The sequence below is a fragment of the Apodemus sylvaticus genome, chromosome 11, assembly GCF_947179515.1.
Source record: "Apodemus sylvaticus chromosome 11, mApoSyl1.1, whole genome shotgun sequence".
Classification (NCBI taxonomy): Eukaryota; Metazoa; Chordata; class Mammalia; order Rodentia; family Muridae; genus Apodemus; species Apodemus sylvaticus.
In genome coordinates, this window is record NC_067482.1 from 16,803,502 (window position 1) to 16,816,429 (window position 12,928).

At 41.6% G+C, this 12,928-nt stretch overlaps 1 protein-coding gene across 1 annotated transcript in view; it reads left to right on the top strand.

Annotated features, from left to right (window-relative positions):
* Positions 1-114: 114 nt before the first annotated feature.
* Positions 115-12,928, top strand: part of Ccdc158 (coiled-coil domain containing 158) — a 50,524-nt gene continuing 37,710 nt past the window's right edge. The window contains exons 1-7 of the mRNA XM_052198933.1: positions 115-181; positions 1,604-1,821; positions 5,553-5,662; positions 6,002-6,329; positions 6,817-6,893; positions 8,544-8,654; positions 10,276-10,390. Coding sequence (XP_052054893.1) covers positions 115-181; positions 1,604-1,821; positions 5,553-5,662; positions 6,002-6,329; positions 6,817-6,893; positions 8,544-8,654; positions 10,276-10,390 — 1,026 coding nt within the window. The remainder of the gene's footprint in view (positions 182-1,603; positions 1,822-5,552; positions 5,663-6,001; positions 6,330-6,816; positions 6,894-8,543; positions 8,655-10,275; positions 10,391-12,928) is intronic.

The window sequence follows — 12,928 nt, forward strand, 5'->3', positions numbered from 1 at the left end:
AAGAAGATGATAATAAAGAGGAAATGCTTTCTCTTTCGCAGACAAGAACTGAATGATCCTAACAGGAGGCACTCACATCGCAAGATCTCTGAGAAGAGGTAGGAAATAGTTAACATGGAATCAAAAGCTTGTGAATCAAAAAATGAAGATCTTCTATCAAGTGGCATCATATCCAAAGGAGGTATGTGTGCACCTTTTCTAAAACAAAACAGGAGGGAGGCGGTGCACATTAAACAGTCTTCATAACAGCCATCTTAGCTCCTAGTTTTAGTGTGCTTTGTTTTTAACTGCAAAGCACAGGACTTAGTTGTGAATGTCGACTGTGCCGTTTATAATTCTGTTTTTGAGTTAGAGACAACCTAGCTTTGTAACTGAGCATGTCTGGCTTTAGCATGTTTCCATTATCTTTTATCTAAAAATTGTTTCTGTGCTGATGCTACTGTCTCCCTCATACCTTCATTTCCTGCAGTGTTTCTTGGCTAAACTCAGCTCATATCAGATTGTCTTTCTTTAGGTATAGCATCACTCTATTAACATTGTCCTCCTGGTGGCCTAACAAAATCCTACGTGTGCAACTTCTTGGCCTCTAAAGTTTTGTATGTTTGTTTGAGATTTGCTTTACTTGTATGAGTATTTTGCCTACAGGTATGTTTGTGTGCCCCACGTGTGCTTGGTGCCCTCTGAAGTCAGAAGAGGGTGTCAGATCTGATGGATCTGGAGTTACAGATGGTTGTGAGCCACCATTTTGGTCCTGGGAACCAAACCTGGATCCTCTGCAAGAACAAGTGCTTTAACTACTGAGCCCTCCAGCCCCTTCTCCCTGTGCACACATCTCGATAGCAAGTGTTAGAGCCTGTGGTCAGTCTCTTACCCCAGCTCTCTCCTGTATTATTACTACTGTGGAGCTTCTGTGGTCCTGCCTCATGGAAGCAGTGGCTCTTAACCATGTCCTCACCCAACCTTAGCCTGTTCAGTTCTAATCATTGAAATGTCTTAGGTTCACACTTGGAAATTCTGATTCCTTAGTCCAGAGTGGGGCTTAGGTATAGCTATGTCAGCCTAGCGAAGCTCTCCACTTCCGTGCTGAGCTACTGGAAGATTTTGCTGTGGCTCTCTTACCAGTCTGCCATGTAACAGTCATGCTCTCCTACCTCAGCAGGGTCCCGATGCCACGGAGAAATAGTTCCCTTGGCCAGGTCTCTTCCCAGTTTCAAAACTATACCATACTAAGTGAGAACCACACTCCAAGGATGACTCCCAGGCCCCTCCCTCATGGTCTGTATTTCTCAGAACACCTCAGCTGTCTCAGCCCGTCCACTGTTAGCTGGGATGCTTCCACTGTTGAGTGTCCTGTCTCCTGTTATCCGACTGGTTGCTTGTCACTCCTACAAACTTGGGGGCACTTCAGTTCCAAGGTCACATGGTCACCCTCTTCCCAGCCTGGCTCCTGTGCATTCCCCTTTGCTCTTGGGGCTCCTAGCTGCGCGTTCATGTCCTGTTTTCCCATGAGACCTGCGCTCCTTCAGGGCTTGTTAAAGGACCCTACAGTAGTGTTCGCCTCACAGCTGTTTTACAAATAATTAACCAATTCTCTAATATTTAGGTGCTTCAAGCCCGTTTTTTGTAACGTCTACTCATGGTACAATAATTGAAAACACATCTTCAACTGGGACTTTAACACAAATGCCCTTTTTTCCTAAATATGAAGTGGAACTTGATTCTCCTAGAAAGTCCAGCCCTTACCCTGGAAAGGAGCATATTGAACGTGTTTTGGAAGAATATTCACATCAAGTTAAAGATTTGCAGAGAAGACTCAACGAAGTGAGTTGCTTTCTCCTCTACACCCACCACCCACCCCACCCCACCCCATCCCACCCCACCTGGCACCATTAGGACCGGAGGCATATTGTCTTGATCAAACTTAACCCCCCCCCCCCCCCCCGAAAGAAACCATTAGTCATGGGTCCATCAGCTAACCCTGTTCATTTGATCTCTTCTTTCTGTTGGGCTATTGAGATGTTTACAAGTCATTTTCTTCCTGGTAATAACATCTTAAGTTTCATGATGTAATTTTAGTAAAATCTGAATGCTTCAAAATATTATAATTAATGACATTCATCTGCTATTAATGATTGGTTTAGGCCTGCTGTCCTGCTATTATGATACCTGATTTCTCTTTGCAAACAGTGGTAGAAAGGAAGATTTTACATGCATGTACATGCAGAAGGTTAAATAGATTTTAGAAGTATTGGCTAAAAATGTAAGAGGAACTCATCTAGAATCAAACTGTATTAAGTTCCAGTAGTCTACTTTGTAAAAGCCAGACTTGTTACTGCCACATACAAGATCTTCATGCGAGCCTCGCTCAGCACCAGTTCTCTGTCCCCTCTGTCCCAGCAGTGCTAAGCCACGTGCTCATCTGGGTGGACCTTATACATCTAGATTTCCACTCCTCTCTACTTGACTACTGGAAGATTCTTATTATTTATCAGAGCTCAGTTCAAGCTCTGAAGCCTTTCCTCTAGACAGCATTGAGGGTATTCTCTGTGCAGTATTGTTTGTACATCTTCTGTGTCCAACAGCATGTTATTCTGCCTCATCAGACTAGATAAAGACAATTTTATTAGAAATGTGAAAAATTATGTGCCATTTTATTATATACATGGCATGCAAAGATAAATAAGCCAGGGCTCTCTCAAAGGAGTTCATAATTGTGGAGGTGAGCCAGTCATGTAAACAAGTAGTGGAGAGACCTTGTGACAAACACACCGATAATGCATATAGAGACAGAGGAAACACAGTTGTACTAGTAGAGAAAAGAAACAGTAAGTGGGCTGGCAAGATGGCTCAGTGGGGAGAGGTGCCAATGCACAAGCCTGCCAACCTGAATTCAAACCCTGTATCCTACAAGGTGTCAGGAGAGAAGGGATGCCAAAGAGTTGTCTTCCCAAATAAAAGGAAGGGAAGGAGAGAGGGAGAGAGGGAGGGAGGGAGGGAGGGGGGGGGACAGGCAGGCTGGCTGCCTTAATTTATTTTCTATGTCTAATTTATTTCCTGTTATCTCCTGGTAGGGTATGTTCCCAGTAAAACCAGTCATACAGCACTGTTTGGCCACTTGTAATATTTACCAAACAGTGCTGTTATTATATTCCTGTGTAACAGAAATGTGCTAGGCACCAGATAGGTAAAGATGGGCGAGACCCTCCCTTTTCTCGGGGATCTCTCTGGCCGATAAGGGTCCATGAGAGGAAAAGTAGCAGAGAGGATGCGCATGCATGTGCGCATGTGTGTGTGTGTGTGTGTGTGTGTGTGTGTTCTGGAAGCCCTGCGAGTATGTACAATGAATGATGACACCAGGACCAGCTGCAGGGAGGCAGATCAACTTTCCTTGGGGTGATTCAGAGCTTATATAATTTGGGGGATAGGGTGGGCAGAGGCTGTAGGCTTTTGTACTGAAATGCCTAACTAGCATGGAGAAGCTTTTCAGGATTCTCAGGTGCTAGCTGAACAGGTTTTTAAGGTAGAAAGGAAGTTGAACCTATAATCTTAACCACGGCTCCATGACATTCTGTAGGTAGAGGTGTGTGTGTATGCTGGGGGGGGGGGATGTTGAACTCCCTAGGCAAGGGCAGAGTAGGGGAAGCTCTGCATTGAAGGGATTCCTCCATAATGCCCAGCTCAGAAGACTATCTGGACAATGGTAGACTTCAACCTTAATTAGCAGGGTTTTCCCACAGATGAGAAAGACATGGTCCCTTCCTTGTAGTCTTGTGTTTGAGATATTTAAAGTAGGAGAGACTACTGTGAGAGCTGTGCTACAGATGGGATAAATGGTGATAGAAATCTTGGTGCTGTGATACTTGGTGTTCCGATTCTAACTTGACTTTGCAATATTTGCCACAGTACCATCCCTGTCCTCTGATAGATCGTGCCACGCATCAGCCTAGGGCCTCACGCACACTAGGCAAAGACTGTCGCTACCTGCGGCTGCTTCCCGCTTTCTTCCTCTCGGTGCCCTTTACCAAACACCTCCTCTCCATCTGCATTTCTCCCTCCTTCCCTTCCTCTTCTTGCTCTCCCTTCTTTACTCTTCCTTAAAGAGTCTCACTGTGTATCCCAAGCTGACCTTACATTTGAACTCCCCCTGCCGCATCCTCTTAACCTTTGGGAATTTAGGCCTATGCTGCTGTGGCCAGCCTGAGCATCCTAGACTTTCTGTTTTGTTATTGTTTGTTTGTTTTCGGGTTGTTTTTGAGATAGGACTTCTCTGTGTAGTCCTGGTCTGGCTGTCCTGGTACTCACTCTGTAGACCAGGCTGGCCTCAAACTCACACTGCCTCTGCTCCTGAGTGCTGAGTGCTTGCACTACCACCAACCACCTGGGTCCCCAACTTAGCTTTTCCTTTCCTTTCCCTTCCCTTTCTTTCCTCCTTCCTCCCTTCCTTCCTCCCTTCCTTCCTTCTTTTCTTCCTCCCTCCCTTCCTTCCTTCCTTCCTTCTTTCCTTTTTTCTTCCATGTCTGTCTCAAAACTTACTCTGTAAACCAGGATGGCCCCAAACTCAGAGATGTGCCTGTGTGCACCACCACCCAGCATCGCATTCTTTATGACTGTAATCTTCATGTGTGGAGGTGGAGTCTGCAAGCCCACACTCCAGCCCCTACATCATCTTTGTTTTAGATCTTTATTTTCTTGTTTGCTTAATTTTAGTCTCTATTTTTGTATTTTAGAATCTTCATTTTCAGTGGCTTTTGGCTTTTGTTCAGACTCAAAACTGAGGTAATAAAAAAGCTACTTATTATACACTGGCCATTAGCTGTTGGTAGGGAGATGCTTCAGTGTCTGGCTTTAGAAATATCTGAATTTTTCTGTAGTTGATCACCTTCATAGTTTTAGTTTTGTGTTTTAAAAGTTTATTTACTTCTATTATATATAGATGTTTTGTCTACATGGGGTTTATATGTACCGTGTGCATGCAGTACTCACAGAGGCCAAAAGAGGGCCTCAGATTCCCTGGAACTGGAGATAGAGGTGGTTGTCAGCTGCTCTATGGGTGCTGGGCATCAAACCCTGGTCCTCTGCCAGAGCAGCCAGTCCTCGTGATCACAGAGGCGTCTCACCAGCTGTAGAGTTTTAGATGGCAGTGGCTTTGGCCACGCACTTAAGTAAGTTGAAGGTAAAGTGTGACTTTTCCTGATACAGAATTTCAACCAGTTTTCCAGACTTAAGAGACAAAACATTTTCCCATTTTTGCGTTGAGCTGGAAGACAGATTTGTTTCAGAAAGTGGAAAAAAAAAAGAAAAGAAAAGAAAAGAAAAAAGAAAAAAAAAGATGAAGCCAGGGAAGCTGTTGACGCTTTCTACTTACGTAGGTGGGAGGTCAGTCACTGGGCTCCGGACTACAGCGCTGAAGGAGGGAGGTTATGTATACATTATATATATTATATACATTAATAACACAGAACCCTTGGAAAAGAATTGCCTATAGGATCTGTATTTTGATGGTTTAATATCTATATATAACTAGATTAATTTGTGTGTGTGTTTTTTTTCAGAGCAATGAATTACACGAGAAACAAAAATTTTACTTAAGACAGTCAGTCATTGATTTGCAAACAAAACTTCAAGAAATGCAAATGGAGAGAGACGCCATGGCTGACATCAGGTGGGTTTGCGGCCTGAGCTCCTCCTCCTCCTCCAGCAGTGTGAGAGCTAAGCCAGGGTCTGGGCTTGGTAGGCAAGTGTTCTGTCAGTGAGACACATCCCAGCCAGAACGATGTTATGGTTTCATTCCCACGCTGATGTAGTCCCATATACTTGTAATCTCAGCACTTGGGTGGCTGAGGTAGGAAGATTGCTGTGAGTTCAAGGCCAGCCTGGGTGACATAATTGAGTTTAAGGCCAGCCTGGGATCTATAGCAAAATTCTGTATATTTTTTTTTCTCCTCCTTGTAGTAAATTGAGTTTTCTCAATGTTATTTCTTTTCTTTCATTCATTTCCTAGGCGAAGGGAGAGTCAATCCCAGGAGGAGTTACGAAATCAGCTTCAGAACACAGTTCGTGAACTTGAAGCTGCCAAGTGCCTTAAGGAGGATATGCTGAAAGACAGCAGCACACAGATAGAGCAGCTTCGAAAAATGATGCTTAGTCATGAAGGCGTGCTTCAAGAAATCCGATCAATCTTAATTGACTTTGAAGAAGCCTCAGGCAAGAAAATATGTGAACACGACAGCATGTCTACCATGCACTTCCGCAGCCTGGGCTCAGCTATTAGTAAAATCCTAAGAGAATTAGACACAGAAATCTCTTTTCTTAAAGGGAGGATATTTCCAGTAAGTGGTGAGAACACTGGTTTATATTACAATGCATTGAGAGATAGTTTGTAAAATCCTTAGAAATAAGCCAAGTCTTCATCTTTTGTTCTCTGAATGATACACAATGTCCTCTCCTGATAGAAAACTAGCTATTTTACCTGCGCAGCTTAACAGAAGTACTGCCAGTGTGCGAGTGCTATAAAATACAGGTGTAGAGCTTCATTTAGAATTATTTCTTGGTTTTTGGATTTGGTTTTTTCGAGACAGGGTTTCTCTGTGTAGCCCTGGCTGTCCTGGAACTCACTCTGTAGACCAGGCTGGCCTCGAACTCAGAAATCTGCCTGCCTCTGCCTCCCAGAGTGCTGGGATTACAGGCATGTGCCACCACCGCCCAGCGAGAATTATTTCTATGAATAGCTCCCTAAAGTATTCCTTTCATAGAAACTGCATTTTCTAAGCTTTAAAATTACCAACCCCCAAATTATTATCTCTATTTTAAAACCAGGTAGAGGATCAGCTTGAAACCCTGAAGTCTGAATCACAGAACAAAGTAGAACTGTTACTTCAACAACATCAAGATCGGTAGGTGTCTGACCAAGACAAAAACTTCCAGGGATACTGTATTCTAGTTGTAGTGTCTTGCCTGTAGTTAGTCTATAAACTCAGAGATAACAATAAAAAGAGCCTTGATGACCTGTAGCAAACTTAGTTTTCTTCTGACACCTGTTAAAGCTCTAAGGAAGACTTTATTTAAGCCTGGAGCACTGTAAATTTTCCTACAGGGGAAGAAAAATGAGTTCAGCCCCCAACACAATAAGGACAAGTAGGGATTTCCAATAGAAAGGTGAGGGCATTGGTGGGTCGAACCTTACTCACATAGGCTGGATGAGTCTTCCAAAAGGTAGGTATGGAGACAGACTTTTCAAGCCCAAGGGTAAACAACTTAATCACCTGTCAACAGTTGACCAAATAGCAATAATGAGACTATTCTTGCTGTGGTTGGCCTGACAGAGCCTAGGTAGAAGAGCCTAAGTTGATCTAGAATGATTTGTCACTTACCTGTTGGTTAAGTGAAGCATTAAACACTCTGTGACTTAGTAAAATATTTGTAGGCTTGTATTCATAATGTGTTTGATTGATAGGACTCTTCCCTAGATCTCCCTGGAGATATAGCATATAGTATTCATATCATATAATATATATTGCCCACAGTACTCAAGGTTTATGAAACAGGATCTCACTGTGTCACCCAGGCTGGCCTTGAATTCCTGTATTCCAATGGTCTTCCAGCTTCACCTTCTCAAGTACAGGCCGAGAGGCACACATCACCATGCCTTGTTTAGTTCTCCTAGTTTATTGCCACTGAAATGCAGATTTAGAATTCGGAAAACCTAGCTGGGATCCTAGACTTGTTATTAAAGGAGTAGCATGCTGGGCATGATGATGCGTGCCTTTAGTCACAACACTCAGGAGTCAGAGGCAGCTGGATCTTTGCCATTTTGTGGGTAGCCTGGTGTATACAGCAAGTTCCAGGACAACCAGAGCTACATAATAAGAGAGATCCTGTCTCAAAAAGAAACAACTGAGAAAAAGGAAGGAAGGAAAAAAGGAAGGAAGGAGGGAAGAAAAGAAAGAAAGAAAAAGAAAGAAAAGGAAGAAAGAAAGAAAAGGAAGAAAGAAAGAAAAGGAGGGAATAACATTTAAAAAACCAGGCATGTTAGTTCATGTCTGTAATCCCAGCACTTAAAAGGCAGAGGCCAGCTGGGAGGACTACACTATTAAAGTCTATCTTAGCTAGGGCTTTACTGCTGTGAACAGACACCATGATCAAGGCAACTCTTATAAGGACAACATTTAATTCAGTCCATTGTTATCAAGGTGGGAGCACGGCAGCATCCAGGCAAATTTGGGGCTGGAGGAGCTGAGAGTTCCTTCCACCTCTTGTTCCAAAGGCAGCTAAGAGAAGACTGGTTTCCAGGCAGCTAGGACGAGGGTCTTAAAGCCCACGCCCACAGTGACACACCTACTCCAACAAGGCCACACCTCCTAATAGTGCCTCTCCCAGGGCCGAGCATATTCAAACCATCATATGTCTCAAATAAACAGATAAAAGAGTAGCATATATAAAACTGGAACAAATACTAAGTGTGAAGGTGTTGAACGCATTGACTTGAGATAAGCTAATGGTAAGAAAGCTGCCTGTATCCTGACAGTCACTTTGTTCTTGCTTAGGATTGAGCAGCTGATAAGTGAACATGAAATTGAGATAACAGGACTTACGGAGAAAGCCAGCAGTGCTCGAAGCCAAGCCAACAGTGTCCAGAGTCAACTGGAAATCATTCAGTATGTGTGTACTAGTAGTTTGAAATTGATTCCACTTATTGTAACTTAAAAACTATTATTTTAAGCTCAAGATTTGGCTCAGCAGTTAATACTACGTGTTGCTCTTGCAGCGAACTTGGGTTCCGGTAGCTCATCACTGTTATCTGTAGCTGAGTCTTGCAAGGGGAAGGGGTGTCCTTGAGGCTTTATGGCTGATAGGGAAATGGTCCAGGTGAGGGAAGAATGAAAGTTTGCTCAGCCTAACTGGTAGGGCCAAACTTCCAAGGGCTGCCACCGGTTGGTTTATTTTAGTCATATTTAAGCACAGTACAATTTTGGGAAAATTTTTCTGATAACAGTTATCTCAGTCCCCCAAGTATAGCAGAAATTAAGACATGTTTACATTGAAATTCTTTACAACGTACAAAGATGGGTACTACTGATGCAGAGATAGTGGCCAGGATTTAGGGTCTAGGGAGAATGACTAAGGAAAATAGGCCTGTGGGTGTCAGTTTGGCCTGGCCCTAAGAGAACATAGAAGCCACTTAGGCTTCTGTAAAGTGCAAGTGGCATCTCTCATAAAGATGGGTTCTGTGGTCCAAAAGCAACGCTCAAGATTTGTGGGGAAAGGGGCTGGGATAAACAAAACATAAATTCTGAGGGATATGCGTGGAGCCTGAGTAAACGTAGCAGAGGGTCACCAGGTTGTAAAGTGCACTCTTGCCAGCATTAGATAAGTATCTTCTTTCTTTGAAGAGACAAGCCTGCAACTATTATTCTGTCTATTATGGTGTCATAAGACCTTTTTGAAATTGCTCAGTAATTTCCATGTGGAAGTGATAAAACTTCTGTAACACACTTTTGTGTCATTGCATATGAATCCTGGGATTTGCTGAGTTGTTCATATTTAAAATGATAGATCAAAGTAAATATACCACACATGTATTTTCTGTATTTGTATATAAATAAATACATGTATATCTATGCATAACTATGTGTGCATCTATGAACACAGTTATACATAGGTATATATATATGTTCAAGTATATACAGAAAATATATATGCATAAGAAATTTTATAATTTGAGCTGATACATAAAACTATACATAGCCCGTTTATTTTAAAGGTTTACTGTGTTTGTATGAGTGTGTATACCTGTGTGTGCAGATATAAGGACCTATGTGCATGCAGGACCACAAAGGGCATCTGAGTTCTTAGAGCTGTAGGTCTCTGTATTTTCAGAATGTCTAGCATGTTACATAGGTGCTGGGGTTGTAAATCTGCTCCTCATGATTGCATAGTTAACACTCATAATCACTGAACCCTCTCTTCATTCTCCAGTGCTGATGTTTTAAATCATATGCAGAAGTAGGTAACAGTATAATGAACACACACACACACACACACACCATGAGCTTTGGCAAGTAACTTGTTTGGAATTTATCAGAATTTTACAGACAGCACACCTAACTTATATCTATAAGCTTTGTCCTCAACCCTGAGCTGTAACGTTTAAGAAACAGGTTTGCACACTGACTCCATATAAAGTCATTTCAGGTAGTGTGTAAGAGGTGTGAGGGGCTCTTGGGGCTGTGCAGTTCTTCATGTGCTGTCTGCTTCCCCGCCCTTTCCTCACTGCAGAGAGCAGGCACGGAACCAGAGCTCCATGTACATGCGCCAGCTCAGCGACTTGGAGTCTACTGTTTCTCAGCTGCGCTCTGAACTGAGGGAGACCAAGAGGATGTATGAAGATAAGGTCAGTTTAAACATCACTTCCAAGGGCAGTTTTACACATTGAATCAATAATTCTTTTTAATAGTTTGTCTGAAAATGAAGAATCAAAATCATTTCTAACTAAAGGAATATTTTCATAATCAGTGTTAGTTGGTATTCAAGCATGCTAAATTATCTATATGTTAACTTATAAACTACTATTTAAGTTGATGTTTAGATTCATTATAAAATGAGAAATATTTTCCAAGTAAATCTCTAAATAATAAATTGAGTAGCACAGAGTGTAGGAAGAACACTAGCTTTGCGTACCTGAAGCTCTAGACGAATCCTCACTACCACAAAAATAAGTAAAAAATAAAGAATAGGATGATGCCATTTATCTTCTTCTAAGGCTTGACTTTAGCAAGTCTGTGTCTGCCACCAATTTTCTGGGGACTTAATTCATCCCTTCAACTTCTAGTCATTTTTATATTGAGAAAACTAAATTTTAAGATTACTCAAAATAATTAAAGTAAAAATTAGGAAACTTAGTGTTCCTACTTCATCACATAATTTCTCTTAAAAGCAGATAATAATCTTTTGGGCTGGAGAGATGGCTCAGCAGTTAGGAATGTGTCCTGCTTTCCCAGAGAGACCTGAGTTCAGTTACTGCCGCCCGCAGCGTATGGGTCACAGTGCAGTAGTCCATAGCTCCGGCTCCAGGATACCCACATCTCCATGATTCCATATTATTATCAACCATTTATTCAGAGCTTGGACTTTGTTAATTTCAACCATTTGAAAACAGTGAAATTCCTGAAACTAGAAAAACAAGAGTTGCTTTTCAGAGGAGCCGATGTTCTTCATCCCCGAGGGTTCTTCAGCCCTCAAACCCTGGCTGGTGTTTGCCTTAGGTGGCTGGGCATTACTTACTGAACAGCGTCTTATTTTGTGAACGCTTGGAAGATAAGTCCACCCTTAGCTTGTCATACAGCAATAGTTCTCAACCCGGGGGCTGCCACCCTCTGGGATCCACTCACCCTTTCACAGAGGTGGTATTTCAGATATCCTGCATATCAGATATTTATATTATGATTCATAACAGGAGCAAAATTACAGATGAAGTAGCAATGAAATAATGTTATGGTTAGGGGTCACCACAACATGAGGAACTGTATTAAAGGGTCTCAGCATTAAGGGGGGACCACTGCTTTAGACAGCCTTGAAGAGATAATTTACGTATAGTTTTTGTTATCGTGTTTATTCAATTTACTATACCTTAGTTATTTAATTTAGGGTGGTGATTTAGAAGAAATAGAAGGTAATACAGCTACCCGACCTTTTATAAATGAAAACCATTCTGTTAGCTGCAATAGAGGAAGCTGGTCTCTGCTGGCAGACTTAGACAGTGCAGCACTGTCATTCCAGTGATGACCACAGGGAGGTGCTGTCTTCCTCCGCCCAATGATGTACATTAGATGTCTGCCTTTAACTGTAGCAAGAGGAGGACATTTTGACCTTGTTTTATTAAAGTCAGCAGAGGAGATTAACATGAACTGTATACTCTATCCACAGCCATGTCTTTCAAACATTTTGGTCACTACTCACAGGAAGTAGTCTATTCAGTAAAAGAACAAAACCATTTATTTCCATTAAATGTGATGTAGTATTTTCTCTCGTCAGATGTCGACTTGAAGATCATTAAACATATTTTATGATTGATGAGAGGGTTGTAGTTTGAATAACATCCCTCCTTTTTAAACCTCTCTGTATACCTCTTAGTCTTGGGGCAAGATAATTTTAATCACTGCCAACTCAAAGCACCCCTTGGGACCCAACTCAGTAAAGCCAAGAGAAGTTCACTTTTGTCTTGTAATTTTTTTTCTCAGGACAAACCTTTGTCTTGATGGTGATTTTCTACTCCCTTGTAGACAAAGCATCCTGTACAAAGGATGATATACTTTAATATATAAATATATACTTGTCCAATATATCATGTTATATTATATTATATTATATTATATTAGAACCATTGTCCTAATGTGATCTAATGTAAATAATGGATCACCAAGACTTTCTCCCTTCAGAATCTAAAACAGAAGGGTAGCATGGTTTCAGCATAGTATGGCTAGGAGGCTGTTACATGACACTCTGACAGACAAAGGAGTGTCACTGTATTACAGTCCAATAAAATGGGTGTTATTCATGACTAGCCGAACCATTCTGAGAAGACAGATATTTACTGACATAAGACTCTGAAAAGTCACAAACTACTAAATCAAGCTCAATTTGCCTATGTTTTCTTATGTCATTTGTAATTACTGTGGTTCTCCATTATACTGTAGCTGGAAAAATGATCTCTTCATAAGCTTCATCCAGTTTACTTATTTATCTTGTCTAATATTTCATGTTGACATATTAGAACCATTGTCCTAATGTGCTCGAATGTAAATAATGGATCACCAAGACTTTTGATAATCTTTTTTAAAGTATTTATTTAATGTATATGAATGCTCTGCGTGTATGTCTGTGTGTACACCTGCATATCAGACGAGGACATCAGATCACATTACAGATGGTT